Source organism: Myotis myotis, unplaced genomic scaffold, assembly GCF_014108235.1.
Source record: "Myotis myotis isolate mMyoMyo1 unplaced genomic scaffold, mMyoMyo1.p scaffold_m19_p_3, whole genome shotgun sequence".
Lineage (NCBI taxonomy): Eukaryota > Metazoa > Chordata > Mammalia > Chiroptera > Vespertilionidae > Myotis > Myotis myotis.
Window position 1 is genome coordinate 114718792 of NW_023416335.1, and position 19219 is coordinate 114738010.

General features: G+C 42.0%; 1 protein-coding gene across 2 annotated transcripts in view; it reads left to right on the forward strand.

Annotated features, from left to right (window-relative positions):
- Positions 1-19219, forward strand: part of FLT1 (fms related receptor tyrosine kinase 1) — a 204534-nt gene that overhangs the window by 159299 nt on the left and 26016 nt on the right. For both annotated transcript variants that reach the window (XM_036299247.1, XM_036299248.1), the window contains 3 exons: positions 13431-13544; positions 15374-15462; positions 18899-19055. In XM_036299247.1, the coding sequence (XP_036155140.1) occupies positions 13431-13544; positions 15374-15462; positions 18899-19055 (360 nt within the window). The remainder of the gene's footprint in view (positions 1-13430; positions 13545-15373; positions 15463-18898; positions 19056-19219) is intronic.

Sequence of the window (19219 nt, forward strand, 5' to 3'; positions counted from 1 at the left end):
AAGGGCCATTTGCTTAGGGAGACTTCAAAGCTCTTCCTCTTCTTCCAGCCCTGACATCATCATTGCCCAAGTATCATGTCATGATATTTTCCACCTCAAAAGGCTGTCCTTTTTAAAGGAAAACTTTGATAAAACTCTACAAAGAACCTGACAGTTCTACTCTGAAAGTAGCCAAGGAAAGGAGTTTTGCATCCACAAGTCAGGACTTTTGTTCGAGTTGGACTACCCAAATGATGGAAAGCATTTCTGTGAGAATACCTCCATTCCAGCACCCCACCCTGTACACCCCACCCCAGATTCTAAAGAGAAGATGCATCACCATGTCTTCTATGTGACAAAGCATCAGACTAGGTACTTTAATATATTAGGCTGAACCACTTGAAATCGTCATTTTTCTTATTTTTCTCTCTATGCCTTGTTTTTCTGGGTTGTTGTGTTTTTGGTTTTTTGTGGGTTTTTAAATTTTTATTTATTAAATTGATTGCAGTGACATTGGTCAACATGAACATATAGGTTTCATGTGTGGGTTTCTATGTAACAAGATCTGTATATTGTACCGTGTGCCCACCACCCAACATCAAATCTTCTCCTCTCACTTTATATTAGTACTTTTTTCTCCCTCCATTCCCCTTATCTCTGGCAAACACCACTCTGCTGTTTGTGTTCGTAAGTTCAGGTTTATATCCCACATAGGAGTGAAATCATATGGTTCTTGGCTTTTTCTGACTGACTTATTTCACTTAGTATAATGTTTCAAGTTCCATCCATGTTGTTGCAAATGGCACTATTTCATCCTTTCTTATGGCTGAGTAGTATTCCATTGTGTATATGTATCATATCTTCTTTATCCAGTCCTCTATCATGGGACACTTTGGTTGTTTCCATGTCTTGGCCACCATGAATAATGCTGTAATGAACATAGGGGTGCATATATCTTTGCAAATACATGAGTTTGAGTTTTATGGATATACTAGAGGCCGGTGCATGGGTGGGGTCCCTCGGCCTGGCCGGTGATCCAGGTCTAACAGGGGGACTGCTGGCCAGGGGGAGGGACCTGGAGGTTGGCCAGCTGGTTGGGGGGACCAGCCTGCTGGGGGGGGGGGGATGGGAGGGGCTGCAGGAGGTTGGCCGGCCGTAGAAGGTTGGCTGTGGGAGCGCCTGACCACCAGGGGCAGCTCCTGCTTTGAACATCTGCCCCTGGTGGTCAGTGCACGTCATAGCGACTGGTCAACCAGTCGTTCCAGTCATAATAGTCGCTTAGGCTTTTATATATATAGATACCCAGGAATAGGATTGCTGTGTCATATGGTAGCTCTATTCTTAATTTTTTAAGGAATTGCCAGACTGCTTTCCATAGTGGTTGTACCAGTCTACATTCCCACCAGCAGTGAATGAGGGTTCCCTTTTTTTCACAACCTCTCCAACACTTGTTATTGCTTGTCTTGTTGATAATAACCACTCTAGCAGGTGCGAGGTGGTATCTTATTGTAGTTTTGATTTGTTATTTCCCTAATTGCCAGTGAGGTTGAACATCTCTTTTTTAGTTATTATTTCTTTATTTAACAAAGCTTCCTATGTACCTCAAGTAGAAAATTTTTCTTCATGAGAGAAAATAAATCCTGGAGGCATTCCAGGGCTAATTGTTATTCTCAGTCTCTTAATGGGCCTCAGGAACTCCGCTCTGTGGGACAAGGTGTTTTCCAAATGGGTGGGTCAACTGTCTTCCCCCCAGGCAAAGCCACCTGTATAGCAAATATCTGCATGAGAAAGATGACCTCCACAATGTGAGGGAATGACTCAGCACAGAAAACTGAGGTGTCTGCCTTGTGAGTTCTAACTCCAGAGCCCCCAATCATGGCTTCTGCTAACACAGCTCCAGTCCACTCTGCCCTCCCTCTGCTGGAGCACAAGGTGAGTGGCTCCACAGGGAATTTTGTGCTTTTGGCCCTTTAAGGAGGTTTCTGCATGTCCAGCCATTTCTCCCTAGAAGATAGCAACTCCACTGTTTTTCACAGCCAGATGTTGTTTGGGTACCCTTTTTAGTTCTGGTGTTCCCTGCGGGGGCGGGGGAGGGGGTGCAGCTTGGGGATTAGACTCCAGAGTTCTCAGTGGCAACTCCCCACAGCTGAGATATCTCTCTGGAACTTCAGCTGCTGTATGTGGGAGCCCAGCCAGCCCTTTCGTGCCTCTGCCCCTCCTACCAGGCTCTATGCGGTCTCCAATTACCATCCTCAGTTATCAGGGTTCTCTCCAGTGAGTCTTCGATTGATTAGTCAGGGAGTTTTTCTGTATTTTAATTGTAATTCCAGTTTGGTCCTGGGAGCATGTGTTCCACTGCCATCTTTTATCTCAAGGTTGAACATCTATATATATCAAAGCTTAAGCAACCATTATGACCAGTTGACCAAATGATTGGTGGCTATGACGCGCACTGACCACCAGGGGGCAGACACTCAATGCAGGAGCTGCCCCTTGGTGGTCAGTGCGCTCCCACAGCCAACTTCCGGCGGCCAGCCAACCTCCCACAGTCCCTTCCCATGGCCAGCCGGCCCCTCGGGGCCCTGATCGGGACTGGGCAAGATGGCCCCAATGGGCCCCACAGGTCAGGCTAAGGGACCCCACCCGTGCACAAATTCATGCACCAGGCCTCTAGTCTTTTCATAAAGTTATTGGCTGTTTGTATGCCTTCTTGGGAGAGGTGTATTTTCAGATCCTCTGCCCACTTTTCTTAAAAAATATTTTTATTGACTTCAGAGAGGAAGGGAGAGGGAGAGTTAGATAGAAACATCAATGATGAGAGAGAATCACTAATTGGCTGCCTCCTGCATGCCCCTGCTGGGGATCAAGCCCGCAACCCGTGCATGTGCATGTGCCCTTGACCGGAATCGAACCCTGAACCTTCTGGTCCACAGGCCAACGCTCTATCCACTTAGCCAAACCAGCCAGGGCTCTGTCCACTTTTTGATTGGATTGTTTGTTAGTTTGTTTGTTTGGGTTGAGTTTTACGAGTTCTTTATATATTTTCGAAATTAAACCTCTGTCAGAGCTACTGTTTGCAAATATCCTCTCCCATCTGGTTGGCTGCCTCTTTGTTTTGTTGTCCATTTCTTTTGCTGTGCAAAAGCTCCTCAGTTTGATATGGTCCTATTCATTTATTTTTACCTCCCTTGCCTTTCAGGTCAAGTTTGGTACCTATATTTTCTTCGATGTAACTTATTGTTTCCGGTCATATGTTTAGGTCTTTGATCCATTTTGAATTAATTTTTGTACATGGGGACAAACTGTAACCCAGTTTCATTCATTTGTATGTGGCTTTGCGGTTTATCAAGCACAACTTATTGAAGAGACTATCTTTACTCCAATGTGCATTTCTGGCTCCTTTGTCAAAAATTATCTGTCCATATATGTGTGATTTTATAGCTGGGCTCTCTGCTCTGTTCCATTGATCTGTGTGTCTGTTTCTCTACCAATACCATGCTGTTTTGATTATCATAGCTCTGTAGTATAATTTGAAGTCAGGTAGTGTGATACCTCTAGCTTCATTCTTTTTTCTCAGGATTGCTTTGGCTATTCTGGTCTTTTGTGGTTCCATACAAATCTCATGATTTCTCGCTCTTTTTTTAAAAAAATGACACTGGGATTGTGATGGGGATTGCATTAAATCTGTATATTGCTTTGGGCAATAAGGCTATTTTAATTATGTTGATTATTCCAATCATGAACATGGGATATTTTTTCCATTTTGTTGTGTCTTTTTCAATCTCTTTTAATAATACTTTGTAATTTTCAGTATATAGGTCTTTCACATTCTTTGTTAAGTTTATTCCTAGGTATTTTATTCTTTTGGTTGCAATTGCAAAAGGAATTGTTTTTTTTCATTTCTTTTTCTGAAGTTTTGTTGTTAGTATACAGGAAGAAAATGGATTTTTGCACATTGATTTTGTACCCTGCAACTTGACTGCATATGTTTATTGTTTCTAATAGATTTTTAGTAGAGTCTTTAAGGTTTTCTATATACAAAATCATGTCACCTGCAAAAAGTGACAGTTTGACTTCTTCCTTCCCTATTTGGATGCATTTTCTTTCTTTCTATTGCTCTGGCTAGAACTTCCAGCACTATGTTGAATAAGAGTGGTGAGAGTGGACATCCTTGTCTTGTTTCTGATCTTAGGGGGAAAGCTTTCAGTTTTTCACCATTGAGTATGATATTAGCTGTGGGTTTATCATATATGGCTTTTATTATGTTGAGGTACTTTCCTTCTATTCTTATTTTGTTGAGTGTTTTAATCATAAATGGATGTTGTATCTTATCAAATGCTTTTTCTGCATCTATTGATAAGATCATATTATTTTTATCCTTTCTTTTGTTAATGTGGTGTATTATGTTGATTGATTTGCAAATGTTGAACCATCTTTGTGTCCTTGGAATGAATCCACTTGATTGTGATGTATTATGTTTTGGATGTACTGTGTATTCAATTTGCTAGTATTTTGTTTAGGATTTTTGCAGCTGTATTCATTGGGGATATCAGTCTGTAGTTTTCTTTTTGTGTATTATCTTTGCCAGATTTTGGTATCAGGGTTATATTGGCCTCATAGAATGTGTTAGGAAGTATTGCCTCTTCTTCAGTTTTTTGGAAGAGTTTGAAAACGATAGGTTTTAATTCCTCTTTGAACTTTTAGTAGAATTCACTGGTGAAGCCATCTGGGCTTTTGTGTTATGGAAGGTTTTTTTATGATTGTTTCAATTTCCTCACTGCTGATCAGTCTATTTAGATTTTCCAATTCTTCCTGATTTAGTCTAGAAAGGTTCTATAATTCTAGGAACTTATCCATTTCTTGTAGGTTATTGAATTTGGTGGCATAAAGTCTTTCATAATATTCTAGTGTGATCCTTTGCATATCTGTGATGTGTGTGGTGACTTCTCCTCTCTCATTTCTGATTTTGTTTATATGGGTCTTTTCCCTTTTTTCCGTAGTGAGTCTAGCCAGGGCTTTGCCATTTTATTAATCTTTTCAAAGAACCATCTCTTTGCTTTATTGATTTTTTTTTTGTATAGTCTTTTTTTCCTCTATTTCATTTAATTCTGCTCTTATTATTTCTTTCTTCTGCTGACTTTGGGTTGCTGTTATACTTTTTCTAGTATTTTAAGATGTGATGTTAGGTTGTTTACTTGGGATTTCTCTTTTTCTTGAGATAGGCCTGTAATGATATAAACTTCCCTCTTGTTATTGCTTTTGCTGCATTCCAGAGGTTTTGATATGTTGTATTATCATTCTCATTTCTCTATATATCTTTTGATCTTGTCTTTTATTTCTTCTTTGATCCAGTCATTTCTTAGTAGTATGTTATTTAATCTCCATGTATTTGTGGGTTTCTTTACTTCCTTTTTGCAGTTGATTTCTAATTTTAAGGCATCATAATCAGAAAATATGCTTGATACAATTTTAATCTTTTTTAAAATTTGTTGATGCCAGTTCTGTGACCCAATATATGGTCTATACTTGAGAATGGTCCATGTGCACTGGAGAAAAATGTATAATCTAATGTTAAGAGATAAAATGTTCTGTAAATGTCAATTATACCCATTTGGTCTAGTGTTTCACTTAAGGCCAATGTTTCTTTATTGATTTTCTGGTTGGTTGATCTGTCTAGAGCTGTCAGTGGAGTACTAAGGTCTCCAACTATGATTGTATTTTGATCTGTTTCTCCCTTTAGTTCTGTGCGTAGCTGTTTAATATATTCCAGTGCTCCCTGGTTGGGTGCTTATTTATTAAGAAGTGTTGTTATGCTTTCTTGATGTACTGTTCCCTTTATCATTATAAAGTGTCCATCTTTGTCTCTTGTTATCTTTGTTATCTTGAAATCTATTTTGTCAGGTATAAGTATGGCTACACCTGCTTTTTTGCATGGAGAAATTTTCCACCCTTTTACTTTGAATCTACCTTTGTCTTTGCTGTTTAGATGTATCTCTTATAAGCAGCATTTGGTTGGGTTTTGTTTGTTTTATTCACTCTGAAACTCTGTGCCTCTTTACTAGTGAAGTCAGACCATTTGCATTTAGGGTAATTATTGATGTATGAGAATTTCCTATAGCCGTTTTATCTTTTGTTTTCTGGTAGCTCTGTGCCTCCATTGGTTCTTTTCCTTTATGCTTCTGTCTGTTGTTTTTGTTTGGTGGTGTTCCATATTTCTTTTCTCTGTTTCCTCTTTTTTTAAGCTATGTGCCTGTTTGGGGGATTTTTGTGTGTGGTTGCCATTAGGTTTATAAAAAATGAAGTTGCATATATACCATCTTTTTTTTTTCCATTTTGAGTGCATTTGCTCTTCATCTTCCTTTGCCAGTTCAGAACTTTCCCCCTTCCCTTTGCATATTTTTGTTGTCACAAAGTATCCTGTTTATGCTGTAAGTTTTTTGGTGATCTTACTCATAGAGTCGTGACCTTATGTTCTTTATTTCAGGTAGAATAACTCCCTTGAGTATTTTCTGCAATGGGGGTTTTCTGGAGATAAAATCCCTCAGCTTCTGTATATCTGGGAACATCCTTACTTTTACTTCAGATTTAAAAGATAATTTTGCTGGATATATTATTTGTGGCCGGTAATTTCTCTCTTTTAGACGTTTGAATATTTGGTTCAATTATTTTCTGGCTTATAGAGTTTCTGCTGAGAAGTTGGATGAAATTTTGGTGGGTTTTCCTTTGTAGGTTACTTCCTTCTTTTCCCTGGCTGCTTTGAGAAAATTTTCTTTGTCATTATTTTATTTTATTTATTCATTTTTAGATTGTTAAAGTGCCTTTACTCACCAAGAGATGTGTGGGGCAGTTCCCACAATCTCAGTTTACAGGTGAATTCTGAGTGCCCAGTGACAAGGAGAGATTGATAGCAAAGCTGGATCTACTTACTAAGGCTCTCAAAGAGACGTGACAACTCTGTGCAGTCCTGACCCCGGGCTGGATTCTGTACTGGAAAATATTGGGGCCACTGATAAAGTGGAATCAGAATGATGGATTAAAGTATTGAACCAATGTTAAAGTTACTGAAGTTGATAACACTACTGTGATTGCATAAGTGAATATTCTTAGGAAATGAACACTAAAGTATCTATGCATGTAACTTACCCTCAAATGGTTCAGAAACAATGATATAGATGGATCCATCCCATATGTTAAAATGAGTGGGTTAAAATAGTAACAATTGGTGAATCTGGTCTGCTGGTGTTCTTTTGTCTTTGTCATTAATTTCTTTTTTTTTAATAAAGAAAATTTTATTTTATTTTTTTTAATTGCTTAAAGTATTACAAAGGGTATTACATATGTGTTCTTTTTTTCCCCCCTGCCCTTGACAGTACCCTAGCCTCCCCTATCCCCCAGTGTCTTATGTCCATTGGTTATGCTTATACGCATGCATACAAGTCCTTTGGTTGATCTCTTACCCCCTCCCTCCTGCTCCCCAACCCTCCCCGGCCTTCCCGCTACAGTTTGACAATCTGTTTGAGGCAGCTCTGCCTCTGTATCTATTATTGTTCAAAAGTTTATAATGGTCTCTATTATCCATGAATGAGTGGTATTTTTCCTTCATTGACTGGCTTATTTCACTTAGCATAATGCTCTCCAGTTCCATGCATGCCATTGCAAATGGTAAGAGTTCCTTCCTTTTTACAGTAGCATAGTATTCCATCGTGTAGATGTACCACAGTTTTCTAATCCATTCATCTACTGATGGGCACTTAGGCTGTTTCCAGATCTTAGCTATGGTGAATTGTGCTGCTATGAACATACGGGTGCATATATCCTTTCTGATTGGTGTTTCTGGTTTCTTGGGATATATTCCTAGAAGTGGGATCACAGGGTCAAATGGGAGTTCCATTTTCAGTTTTTTGAGGAAACTCCATACTGTCTTCCATAGTGGCTGCACCAGTCTGCATTCCCACCAGCAGTGCACAAGTGTTCCTTTTTCTCCACATCCTCTCCAGCACTTGTCGTTTGTTGATTTGTTGATGATAGCCAGTCTGACAGGTGTGAGATGGTACCTCATTGTTGTTTTGATTTGCATCTCTCGGATGATTAGTGACTTTGAGCATGTTTTCATATGTCTCTTGGCTTTCTGAATGTCCTCTTTTGAAAGGTGTCTATTTAGGTGCTTTGCCCATTTTTTGATTGGATTGTTTATCTTCCTTTTGTTAAGTTGTATGAGTTCCCTATAAATTTTGGAGATTAGGCCCTTATCAGATATGACATTGGCAAATATGTTTTCCCACACAGTGGGTTTTCTCGTTGTTTTGTTGAAGGTTTCTTTTGCTGTGCAGAAGCTTTTTATTTTGATGTAGTCCCATTTGTTCATTTTCTCTTTAGTTTCAAGTGCCCTGGGAGCTGTATCAGTGAAGAAATTGCTTCGGCATATGTCTGAGATTTTGTTGCCTTTGGATTCTTCTAGAATTTTTATGGTTTCCGGTAGTACATTTAAGTCTTTTATCCATTTTGAGTTTATTTTTGTGTATGGTGTAAGTTGGTGGTCTAGTTTCATTTTCTTGCATATATCTGTCCAATTTTCCCAACACCATTTATTGAAGAGACTATCTTGGCTCCATTGTATGTTCTTGCCTCCTTTGTCAAATGTTAATTGAGCATATTGGTTCGGGCTGATTTCTGGGCTCTCTATTCTATTCCATTGATCTATATGCCTGTTCTTGTGCCAGTACCAGGCAGTTTTGAGAACAGTGGCTTTGTAATACGCTTGATATCTGGTATTGAGATCCCACCTACTTTGCTCTTTTTCAGGATTGCTGCAGCTATTCGGGGTCTTTTTTTATTCCAGATGAATTTTTGGAGAGTTCGTTCTAGATCTGTGAAGTATGCCGTTGGTATTTTAATGGGAAGTGTGTTGAATTTATAGATTGCTTTGGGTAGTATGGACATTTTAATGATGTTGATTCTACCAATCCATGAACACGGTATGTTCTTCCATATGTTTATGTCTTCCTCTATATCTTTTTTCAACGTCCTGTAGTTTTCTGAGTAGAGGTCTTTTACCTCTTTAGTGAAGTTTATTCCTAGGTATCTTAATTTTTTTGGTGCGATGGTAAATGGGATTGTTTTTATAATCTCTCTTTCTGAAAGTTCACTATTGGTGTATAGAAATGCCTCAGATTTCTTGGGGGTTAATTTTGTATCCTGCTACATTGCCAAATTCATGTATTAAGTCTAGTAGCTTTTTGATAGAGTCTCTAGGGTTTTGTATGTATAATATCATGTCATCTGCAAATAAGGACAGTTTTACTTCCTCTTTTCCAATTTGGATGCCTTTTATTTCTTCTTCTTGCCTAATTGCAATGGCTAACACTTCCAGTACTATGTTGAACAGGAGTGGTGAGAGGGGGCATCCCTGTCTTGTTCCTGTTCTTAGGGGAAATGGTGTTAGTTTTTGTCCATTGAGTATGATGTTGGCTGTGGGCCTGTCATATATGGCTTTTATTATGTTGAAGTATGATCCTTCTACTCCCGCCTTACTGAGAGTTTTTATCAAAAATGGGTGTTGAATTTTGTCAAATGCTTTTTCTGCATCAATTGATATGACCATGTGGTTTTTTTCTTTCAATTTGTTTATGTGATGTATCACGTTTATTGATTTGCGGATATTTTGTCATTAATTTCTGACAGCTTTATCACCACGTGCCTTGGAGGGGGTCTCTTTGGATTGATGTAACTAGGTGTTCTGTTTGTTTCTTGGATTTGAGGATCTAGTTGTTTCCATAGATTTGAGAAGTTCTCATCTACTATTTGTTTTAACAGGGTCTCCATTCCATGCTCCCTCTCTTCCTTCTCCACAATGCCTATGATTGTGATATTACTTTTTCTGATGGAGTCAGGGAGGTCTCGTAGACCTCTTTCATTTTTCTTTATTCTTAGGTCTCTTCTTCCTTCTGTGTTATTTCTTGATTCCTATCTTCAATATCACTAGTTCTTTCCTCTAATTGGTTGGTTCTGTTTTCTATGCTCAATAGCTCACTCTTAATCTCCTCAGTTGCCTGCTTCATTTCCAGGAATGCTGATATATTCATTTTTAAAGTTTTAATTTCCTTGGAGAAATGTTCATTTTGTTCATTGATTTGTTTTCTGAGTGCACTGAATTGCCTGTCAGTATTTTCTCACATCTCATTGAGTAATTTCAGAATTGCAATCTTGAAATTTCTATAATTTATATCACATAATTCCATGTTTTCCAGCCTACTTTCTGGGGATCTTTCATTTCTTTCTGGTCATCGTCGATATGTGGTTCTTCATGGTATTTGCTGCCCTCCTTGGTTTGCACATTTATCTCTGGGGAGGTCTTTTTCCTATGTTCCAGTAGGTGACGCTGAATTGCAAGATGTTTACCTCTGTGCTCTACCAGATTTGAGCCTCTGCAGCTTCCAGAGGGCAGTACCCCAGACTGCTTGGGGGTGGGATTTGTTTTGCCCTCACCATAATGGTGACCCCTGACCTCCACATGTGTGGCCCAAGCACCCCTCCTGAGGTTCAGTCACAGGGGGAAACAGCAATTCTACTGAAACACCACTTGGTTTACAGATAATATGCTCCTGAAGCTAACTCCATGGGCAACTGGGCGGGGGGGGGGGGGGGGCAAATTTGGGGAGTCTAAGCAGCAGCAAGGCTCTGTGATTTCCTTTCTTTGTCTGAAACACCACCACCAGGCCCAGCAGTGGGGAGCCTCACACCAGCACCCACTGCTCTGTAGGGTGGGCCTCTGTTGACTCAGTGTTCACTCTTGCTGCTCATGTGAGTGACTCCAGCCCTACTCACTGCATGGCCAAGATTCAGACACTGTACTCTCTCACCACTCGCATGCAACCACACAACTCAGACAATGTCCTCTCTTGCTACTGGAAGCTTGCAGCTCACAGCTTACAGATGGCCCTTCTCTCTGTTCCTCCAGGCTGAAGGAAGTGCCTGCTACCTCCACCACCAGCTTTCTCCCCTCTCCTGGCCAGGCTGCTAGTTCCCAGCTGTGCTGCAGGGCTGCATCTACGGCCTTGTCCTTGGCCAACTCTGCTTTCCTCCCTTCTCATCTTCCCTTTTATCCCCCCAATGCCCACCTTTAGGTGTTTCAGTGTGCAGGTCTCTCAGGCATGCATCTGTGTTGAGCAGGGACTTCTTCACTGAATTATAGGTGGTTAACTTGTTGAAATATTAGGGGGAGAGGAAAAGAGGCGCTCTTACACCATCATTGCTCTGACGTCACCTCGCTCTATAGCCCTGTGAGGTATATATGATTATCCCAGTTTTCAGATAAAGAATAATGGCCCAGAAAGATGAAATAGCCTCTGCAAGGCCACACAGCTCCCCAGTGTATAAGTAAGGATTTGAGTGCAAGTCTTGTAGTTTTGAGGGCAGTGCTCTTTCCCCCACACCACAGTGCTACCAAAGAGGTGCTGACTGCCTCCTAAACATGGTTCATTGCTCCAAAATCCTGAGGCAAGCTAGTATTCCACCTTGAGATACACTGGAACTAAATCTGGAAGCATCTGCTTCCTCAGCTGGTCCTGTTTCCCTGCTTACTACCACACTCTGTCTCTGGGCAAGGTAAGTCGGCTGTGCTAAAGGGGTATAAATGCATGAAGGGATTGATGAGTTTGAAAAGAGAAATTTTGACCTGATATTTCTTAAAGGCCCAAAGAATCTACTCTGTGTAATACAGAAATAGTATGTGTAATATCTTTATAAATGCTTATCTTTTTTTAAGCAACCAAATCATCCACTATACAAAATTTCTAAAAACCATTTTCATTCAGCTTTCTTGTTTTTAAATTGGTTGGCCATCTGTTTCTAGGAGAAATTGAAAAGGCAGAATGTCAAATAAAGGTCATGAGTGAGAAGCTCTTTCACAGTGCCCTTGAGCAAAACCTTTAACCTTTTGGGGCCTTATGCCCATATCTGCAATGAGAACAGTAATCATGTTGTTTACTTATTTAACAAATATTTGTTGAGAATCTCCTGTGAGCCAAACCCAACCTCACTGGAAGGCTTCCAAAGTTCAACTATTATTAAAAAATGATTTGTATTTAAGAAATACCGTATTGGTATCTACCACAATGTTACATGCATATCCTCTGACCCATTCCAAGACTATCTTACAGAAATACTTGCACATGTGTACAAAGATTACACACAGGCTGTCTACTACAGCACTATTTGTGTGTTTTTTAATATACACGTTTTTATTGATTTCGGAGAGCAAGGGAGAGGGAGAGAAAGATAGAAACACAATGATGAGAGAGAATCATTGATTGGTGCCTCCTGCATGTCCCCCATGGGGGACTGAGCCCGTAACTTGGGCATGTGCCCTGACTGGGAATCAAACCATGACCTCCTGGTTCATAGGTCAACGCTCAACCACTGAGCAACACTTGCCGAGCTACAGCATTGTTTTTAATGGGGGAAAAACTTTAAACAATCTATATGTTAGGAATGCCATAAACCAATTAAAAAGGAGGGATAGAGTCTCTGACATATTAAAAAGAAGGAAAAGCAAATTATATCTGTCCATATATAGAGATGTATATAATCCCATATATATGTCATCCCACTTATGTAAATTAAAAAAGATCTTTGGATATATATTTTTTATAAAAGCATAGAAAGGGTCTGAAATTCCAAAAGATTAACAGTGGTTATTTCTAAAAAGTTAAGTGGGCTGGAGTGGCTTTCACTTTTTACTCTATATACATCATACTGTTGAAATGTTTTACAGCAAGATTATACAACTTTTTATTTCTCAAAATAACTTAAAATATTTAAATGCAGACAGAACAAACTTAGGTTTTAGATTCTGTTAATTCTTAGACTGATGTTGTTTTTTCTGCGAATGAAATTGAAATCAGATGCTTATGGATCCTCACAACTTGAGATAACCCTGTGGACTCCAGGGAGAAAAAGGTTATAGGGAGAAAATAACACATTGCAAAGATTTTTATAAAGGGGGGGAGGGTGTCACTTGTGGCCATTTGTGCTCCTTCTTTGTAACACCTCAAAGAGGGAAAAAATGAGTAAAAGAGGTAAGCTGTGGGCACATCCCTGCCTGGAAGGTTCTTGCTGTGCCTGGTTCTGATGGAGGGAAGTCCTTAGAAGGCATTTTCACAAGGTGCTCTGCTCTGAGTCAGCACATTACTGAGCAGGCCTCGGTCCACAGAGAGGAAATGTGCAGTGACTAACCCCACCACCACTCTGGGCCTTACTGTAATCAAAAGGATGTTGGCTCAGGAGGGTGGGAGTAATGAAAACAGTCTGGAGACTTGGCCTTTCTGCAGAATGTGGGGAAGTTAATGGAGCAGCAGGCAGAGCACTGACAAACATGGAGGGCAGGAACGCCGCTTCCGGCGGAAAGAGCCTCATTGTCCTGTCGCCTTGACTCTTCCTTGCTTCTCACACAGAGGGGGCCACAGCCAGCGAGTACAAAGCTCTGATGACCGAGCTCAAGATCCTGACCCACATTGGCCACCACCTGAATGTAGTCAACCTGCTGGGAGCCTGTACCAAGCAAGGAGGTAAATGAGACTGGATAGGGCTGCTCCACGTCCAGCCCACATGCTAGAAGCAGACTTCTCCAACATACAGCTTCTTCTCCCCACCCCTGTTCCTCCTCACCTCCTGGAAAAGGGCCTTTCAAAAGGTCCAGAGGAAACAGTTTTTCCATTTATAAAAGGGGAGGGGGGGTCCCATCCTAGAAATGCCTTCCCTGTGCAGTTAATTTAAAGGTTCCGAAGGGAAGGACAGCCAAGCACTAACCTTCCCATAGGGGAGGATAGAAAGGTCTTCGGGAACACTCATTCGTTCAGGCGAAGCTTCAAAGGAATGTGCAACCTCTGCACTGAGCCCAGCTCTGGTCACCTCCTCCAAAGTCACCTCCAAAACTGACCAGGGCTGATCAGAGAACCCCCTTCACCTGTGCCTCTGAGCTCGGTGTAGCGGCCTCAGGGCGGACGCCCCTCCTGCGGGCAAGGACTGCAGGCTCCTCCTCATGGTGGGTGACGTACAACCTGTGGCAGCAGCTTTCTGTTCTGTACCGGAGGGCAGAGGAGGTGCAGTCAGGCCTTCTAACATGCCACATCCTGACAGGGACAGAGCACCCCTCTGCCGAGCAGGCGGCCTCTGTGCGCCTGAAAGGCTAGGGGGCCTGCGCCCTGGGGCTCAAGGAACCGCGCAGCTGCGCTCCCAGCACGCGGAACTGCTCCAGGATCACCCTGCTGTCACCCAGAACCGGGACCGGAACCGGAAGCTGCTCTTCGAAGCAGGTCTCAGGCCTGCTGGGGCTGTGGGGGATGCAGTGGGGAGCGCAGGCGCCAGAGGAGGCGGACGCAGCCTTCGGGCACCACTTGGAGCCCGAGTTGCACTGGGGTGTGTTTTTCTTCCCAACCCGCTTGCTTCTGTTTAACCAGGAATCGGCAAACCATGGGGCCAGCCTGTGAGATTAATTTGGCCGTTTTAAATAGTTGAGGGGGAAAACTCAAAAGAATATTTTGCGAGAATTATATGAAATTCAAATTTATATGTTCATGAAGTTTTATTGCAGCACCGTCACTCATTTGGTTGTATTGTCATCTATAGCTGCTTTCACACTACAAGGGCTGCACTGAGCTGTATGGCCTGCAAAGCCTGAAATATTTGCTGTCTGGTCCTTTACAAAAACGTTTGCCGACCCCTACTTTAGCCCTTCGGACAAGCCTGGAGGCAAAGGCTGTGCGGACACCCCACCTGGCTGGGAAGAGACAGTCCAGATAGAACCAGTCTATTTTCTGCACTGGAAGGGAGGACCTGCTTGATAATCCTGGGGTTACTGTGACAATATCTTGAGGCCCCTCTACTCACTAGGGCAGGGGTCCTCAAACTTTTTAAACAGGGGGCCAGTTCACTGTCCCTCAGACCGTTGGAGGGCCGGACTATAGTTTTAAAAAAAACTATGAACAAATTCCTATGCACACTGCACACATCTTATTTTGAAGTAAAAAAACAAAATGGGAAGAAATACAATATTTGTATTTGCATGTGGCCTGCGGGCCGTAGTTTGAGGACCCCTGCACTAGGGTGTGGCTAACAAACAGAAGGTGGCAGCAAGTTACAGGGAGAGCCCTGGCACTGGCCCCTCCCCTCCTCAAAGTTCTTTCTCTTCTTTATTTTTTTTTTCTTCCTACTTCTCCCCACTCCCAACTCCCAATTGTCTCCTATTCCTTTTGAATTTTTTAATTGAAAAAACTTTCTCACCCGAAATTGCATCCCTAGACCCCACTAATATAAAGACAAGCTGGTTTGGGGCTTCTCAGGCTGGCAGCTGGCTGACCTGCTTGGTGTGGCTGAGCATGTGTTGTTTTGGCTGCAGGGCCTCTGATGGTGATCGTTGAATATTGCAAATATGGAAATCTGTCCAACTATCTCAAGAGCAAACGAGACTTATTCTTTCTCAACAAGGTAAGGAATTTAGGGGTTGGATATTCTTAAAGAGAGCAATGACTTTCCATTTAGGCTGTTGCCCCATAAAGCAAGAGAAACCTATATATTCCCATTAGACTAACATCTGGGTTTCCCTCCTTTTTAAAAATTTCCTTACACTCTCTTTTTGCAGACAGCACAGAGAATATTTGATCCTAGTGTATGGAGCAATAAATAAGGATTAAATTTGCTAGCCTTCCATCTAAACACCTATCAAATCATCTTGATAACTTTCTCTCTCTCTCTCTCTCTCTCTCTCTCTCTCTCTCTCTCTCTCTCTCTCTCTCTCTCTTTCTCCCTCTCCCCCTCTCTGCCCAAATAAGCACACACACACACAAATCATTTAGTTGCTTGTTTGATAAAGATAGCACGTGTAATTGTCTCTGTTTATTAGAGAAATTAGAGAAATCAACTGAGTGACTTTACAGTAAACAATAGACCAATGATGGAGTCCAAGAAATCATTTTCTTTCCTTCCCACTCTCCTTACTTCCACTTCTTCACACCCTCACCACCTGTCACCCCTATATATGCACTGAACCAGCCTTATCCACTAAAATAAGGCTATGTAATAAAAGAAACACATGGGTCCAAGTTCTAAAGGCAAATCAAGATTAAAAGAGGTTATTGAATGTAGGAAAAAAGACTTTAATAAAACTTTGCCAGTGTGACCCATCCCACCAACGCAGTGTCCTTCTTTGGTCTGGAGAAGCTCAGCAGACAGTGATTTGATATTATTAATTGGTAATTAGCAATGTTGGTGAGGAATCCATGTAGTGTGGTGGGTTAAGCACTCGGACTCTGCATCCAGACTGCCTGTGTTTAAATCCTGTTTCTATCACTCATGAGATCTGGGACCTTGAGCAAGTTACTCAGTCTCTTTAAATTTAAGTTTCTCATTTATTGAACAAAAGTAATAATAGAACCCATCTCATTGTTTAGAGAATTATATACAGGTAAATATTCAATGAATGTTAACTATCATCATCGTCATTGACCCACTGAAATAGAATAGGTGAGTTCAACTGAATGCCACTGATCTGTATGATCTATGTAATAGATTAAGTGTCCAAAACCCATGAGTGGTGCCTATCTCTGTCACGTGGGCAAGAGTGGTCATGTGGCACGCAAATAAAAACCACTGGACAGCTAGCCCAGTCTCTCATTTCTTAAACTTTGATCCAACCAAAGATACATGCTCTACCAGACGGGCAGCCTACATGCGAGGCCATATTTTCCCCAATTTTAAACCATGTCCTCTCATCATTGTAGCCTATAAGCTGAGTGGGATCTTTGTGATCAGCTATTACACACCCTCACAGTACAGATGTGCTCAGAAAAGTCAAGTGATTGACTTAAGGACACACCTACCAAGAGATGAAAGAAAGAACCCAGCCCTCTTGTCTCCCCTTCCAATGCTTTTCTCTGCACTCCACTGGATAAGGAGGGGGAGAAAACGTAAGCAGTGGAAAGTGGTGCCCTGAGCTGAGGGCAGTGCAAACCAGTCCTGAAATCCTGGACTGGCTTCAGGAAGACTTAAGCCAGCAGAATACCCCAGGGATCAGGGCAGGATGGAACATTTGGATTTGTGCGTCCTTTGTTTTGAAGAGTTTGCTTCCTTCTCTGGCTATATTTAATAATTCACCTCCCTGTTGGTGGAGCCTAGTATTACATGGAAAACACATGGCTATATTTCATATTTGGAACCTAAAGCAATATAAAGAGAAGGCGAAGAAAAACCCAAACGGCTAAATAGAAATGGGATATTTCATTTTCCAAATAAGTTCACTGCTTTCTGACAGAGTCCCAAAAGTTCAGTAAATCATCCTTTATTTAACAGAAATAGTTACCAATAAGCAAAGCTGAGAGTCAGAAAGCGGATGAGGGAGTTTGAGTTACGGTTCTTGGGAGACAGGCCCCAGGCTGAGACTTCTGGGAAAGTCGGGAAGAAGGCTGCCCAGAGAGCGTGGCCATGGCCCTGCGCCCCGAATGGGCCTGTCGAGCACTTTCTTCCTCACACCCTTGCCAGCACTCTTCCCTGCTGCCTTCTGTCCTGGAGAGGGTCTTGTAATAAATAAAATTCCAGTCCCCAACTGAGCAGAATCAAATCTAACTGCCTCAGGGAGATACTCTACCAGCTTTCAGGTGGGTCACCAGAGTGGCGGTGGCTGTTCCCTCAGAGGCCTGCCTCCCGTCCTGCAGCACAGGAGGGTCTCCTTTCAGGGGGCCGCAGCCCAGTGCCCTCTACACTTTTAGAATTTGAAACGCTCTCCTCTGCCCTCTGCTTGCTCCCACTGCGCCCTCTAGTGGAGGCATCACTCCTATTTTGTGACATTTCTAGGAAAAGCCAAGGAAGGCCAGGAAGCCCGGCCAATCCCAGCACTGCCCCAGCGTGCTGGCAGCTCAGGGAACAGCACCGAGCCCCAGGCCCCCTTGGCCTGGTTTCAGTATTGCCATCCGGCAGAATTGAGACTAGTTCCCTGGTCCCATCATGAGGCCACTGGGAGTGCTAAGGTTTTATTGTCACAGTTGTTAGTTCAATTACTAAATGTGATACAAATCTTTTCTGGTTCCACATAAACACCCAAACCAATAACTCATTTTTCTATGAGTCAGAACATGATAGGATGATAGAGCCTTTCAGATGAGGAAAATGAAACCCAGAAAAATAAGGTGATTTGCCCAAGATCACATTCACTAATGGAAGAGCTAGACTACACACCAGGGCTTGGATGCCCTGTCCAGGATGAAAGGCCTTTTCTACCCCTGTTAGGGTCTTAACTGTTTCTTTGTTTGCATTGGAAGAAAAAAAAATGTTCATGTTCCCTGCTTTCCTAAGGAAACCAGAGAAATTGGTACTGCAGCCCTCTCTTATTCCTCCTCGTAGGGATTGCAAAGTGAAGCCCAAGTCCTCTGGGGATGCTTTCCCGCCATTCATGCCATCTTCCATAAGCTGGCACACGGGGTGGGGAAAGTGCTTAAAGGCACAAACTGAAGATGGCCAAACCTGAGTTCAAGCTTTGCCATTTACTAGCTGCATGTGACTTTGATTACTTGACTTCTCTAAACCTGTTTCTTTATGTATAAGCAATAACTACTTCGTGGAATTGTTGGAAAGATTAAATGAGAAAATATACCTAAGCTTTTTAAGATTCTGGATCACACAGAGTAAGCTCTCAGTGAGTTCCAGCTGAAATTACTACTCCTTTATCGTACCCAGGACGCTGGCTCGAAGCCCACCAAGAGCAGCATAGACTCCACAACCCCAGGAGTAGCCAGGTGCCTTGCTGCTAATTTACTATCTATTTTGTGGAAATGACATTCTCTCAACTCGGGCAATTGCCAGCTTGAGGTACTATCTTCTCCATTTCGGTTCTGGAGCTCCTTCATCTGTGTCCTTCTTGGTCTGTTCAAAGGATGCAGCATTACACATGGAGCCTAAGAAAGAAAAAATGGAGCCAGACGTGGAGCAAGGCACGAAACAAAGACTAGACAGTGTCACCAGCAGCGAGAGCTTCGCGAGCTCCGGCTTTCAGGAAGATAAAAGTCTGAGTGATGTGGAGGAAGAGGAGGGTAGGTATTAATTCCTTCCTGTCCTACAGTCTGAGATATTTTTACAACATGCTGTGCATCTCTGAAATTTTTTTCTTATTTATCACCCTAATAAACATCCGTGGGAGACTCGAAGGGTAATGTCCTGAGGAGATAAGATTTGAATAAGATTATTTACAGAGTTA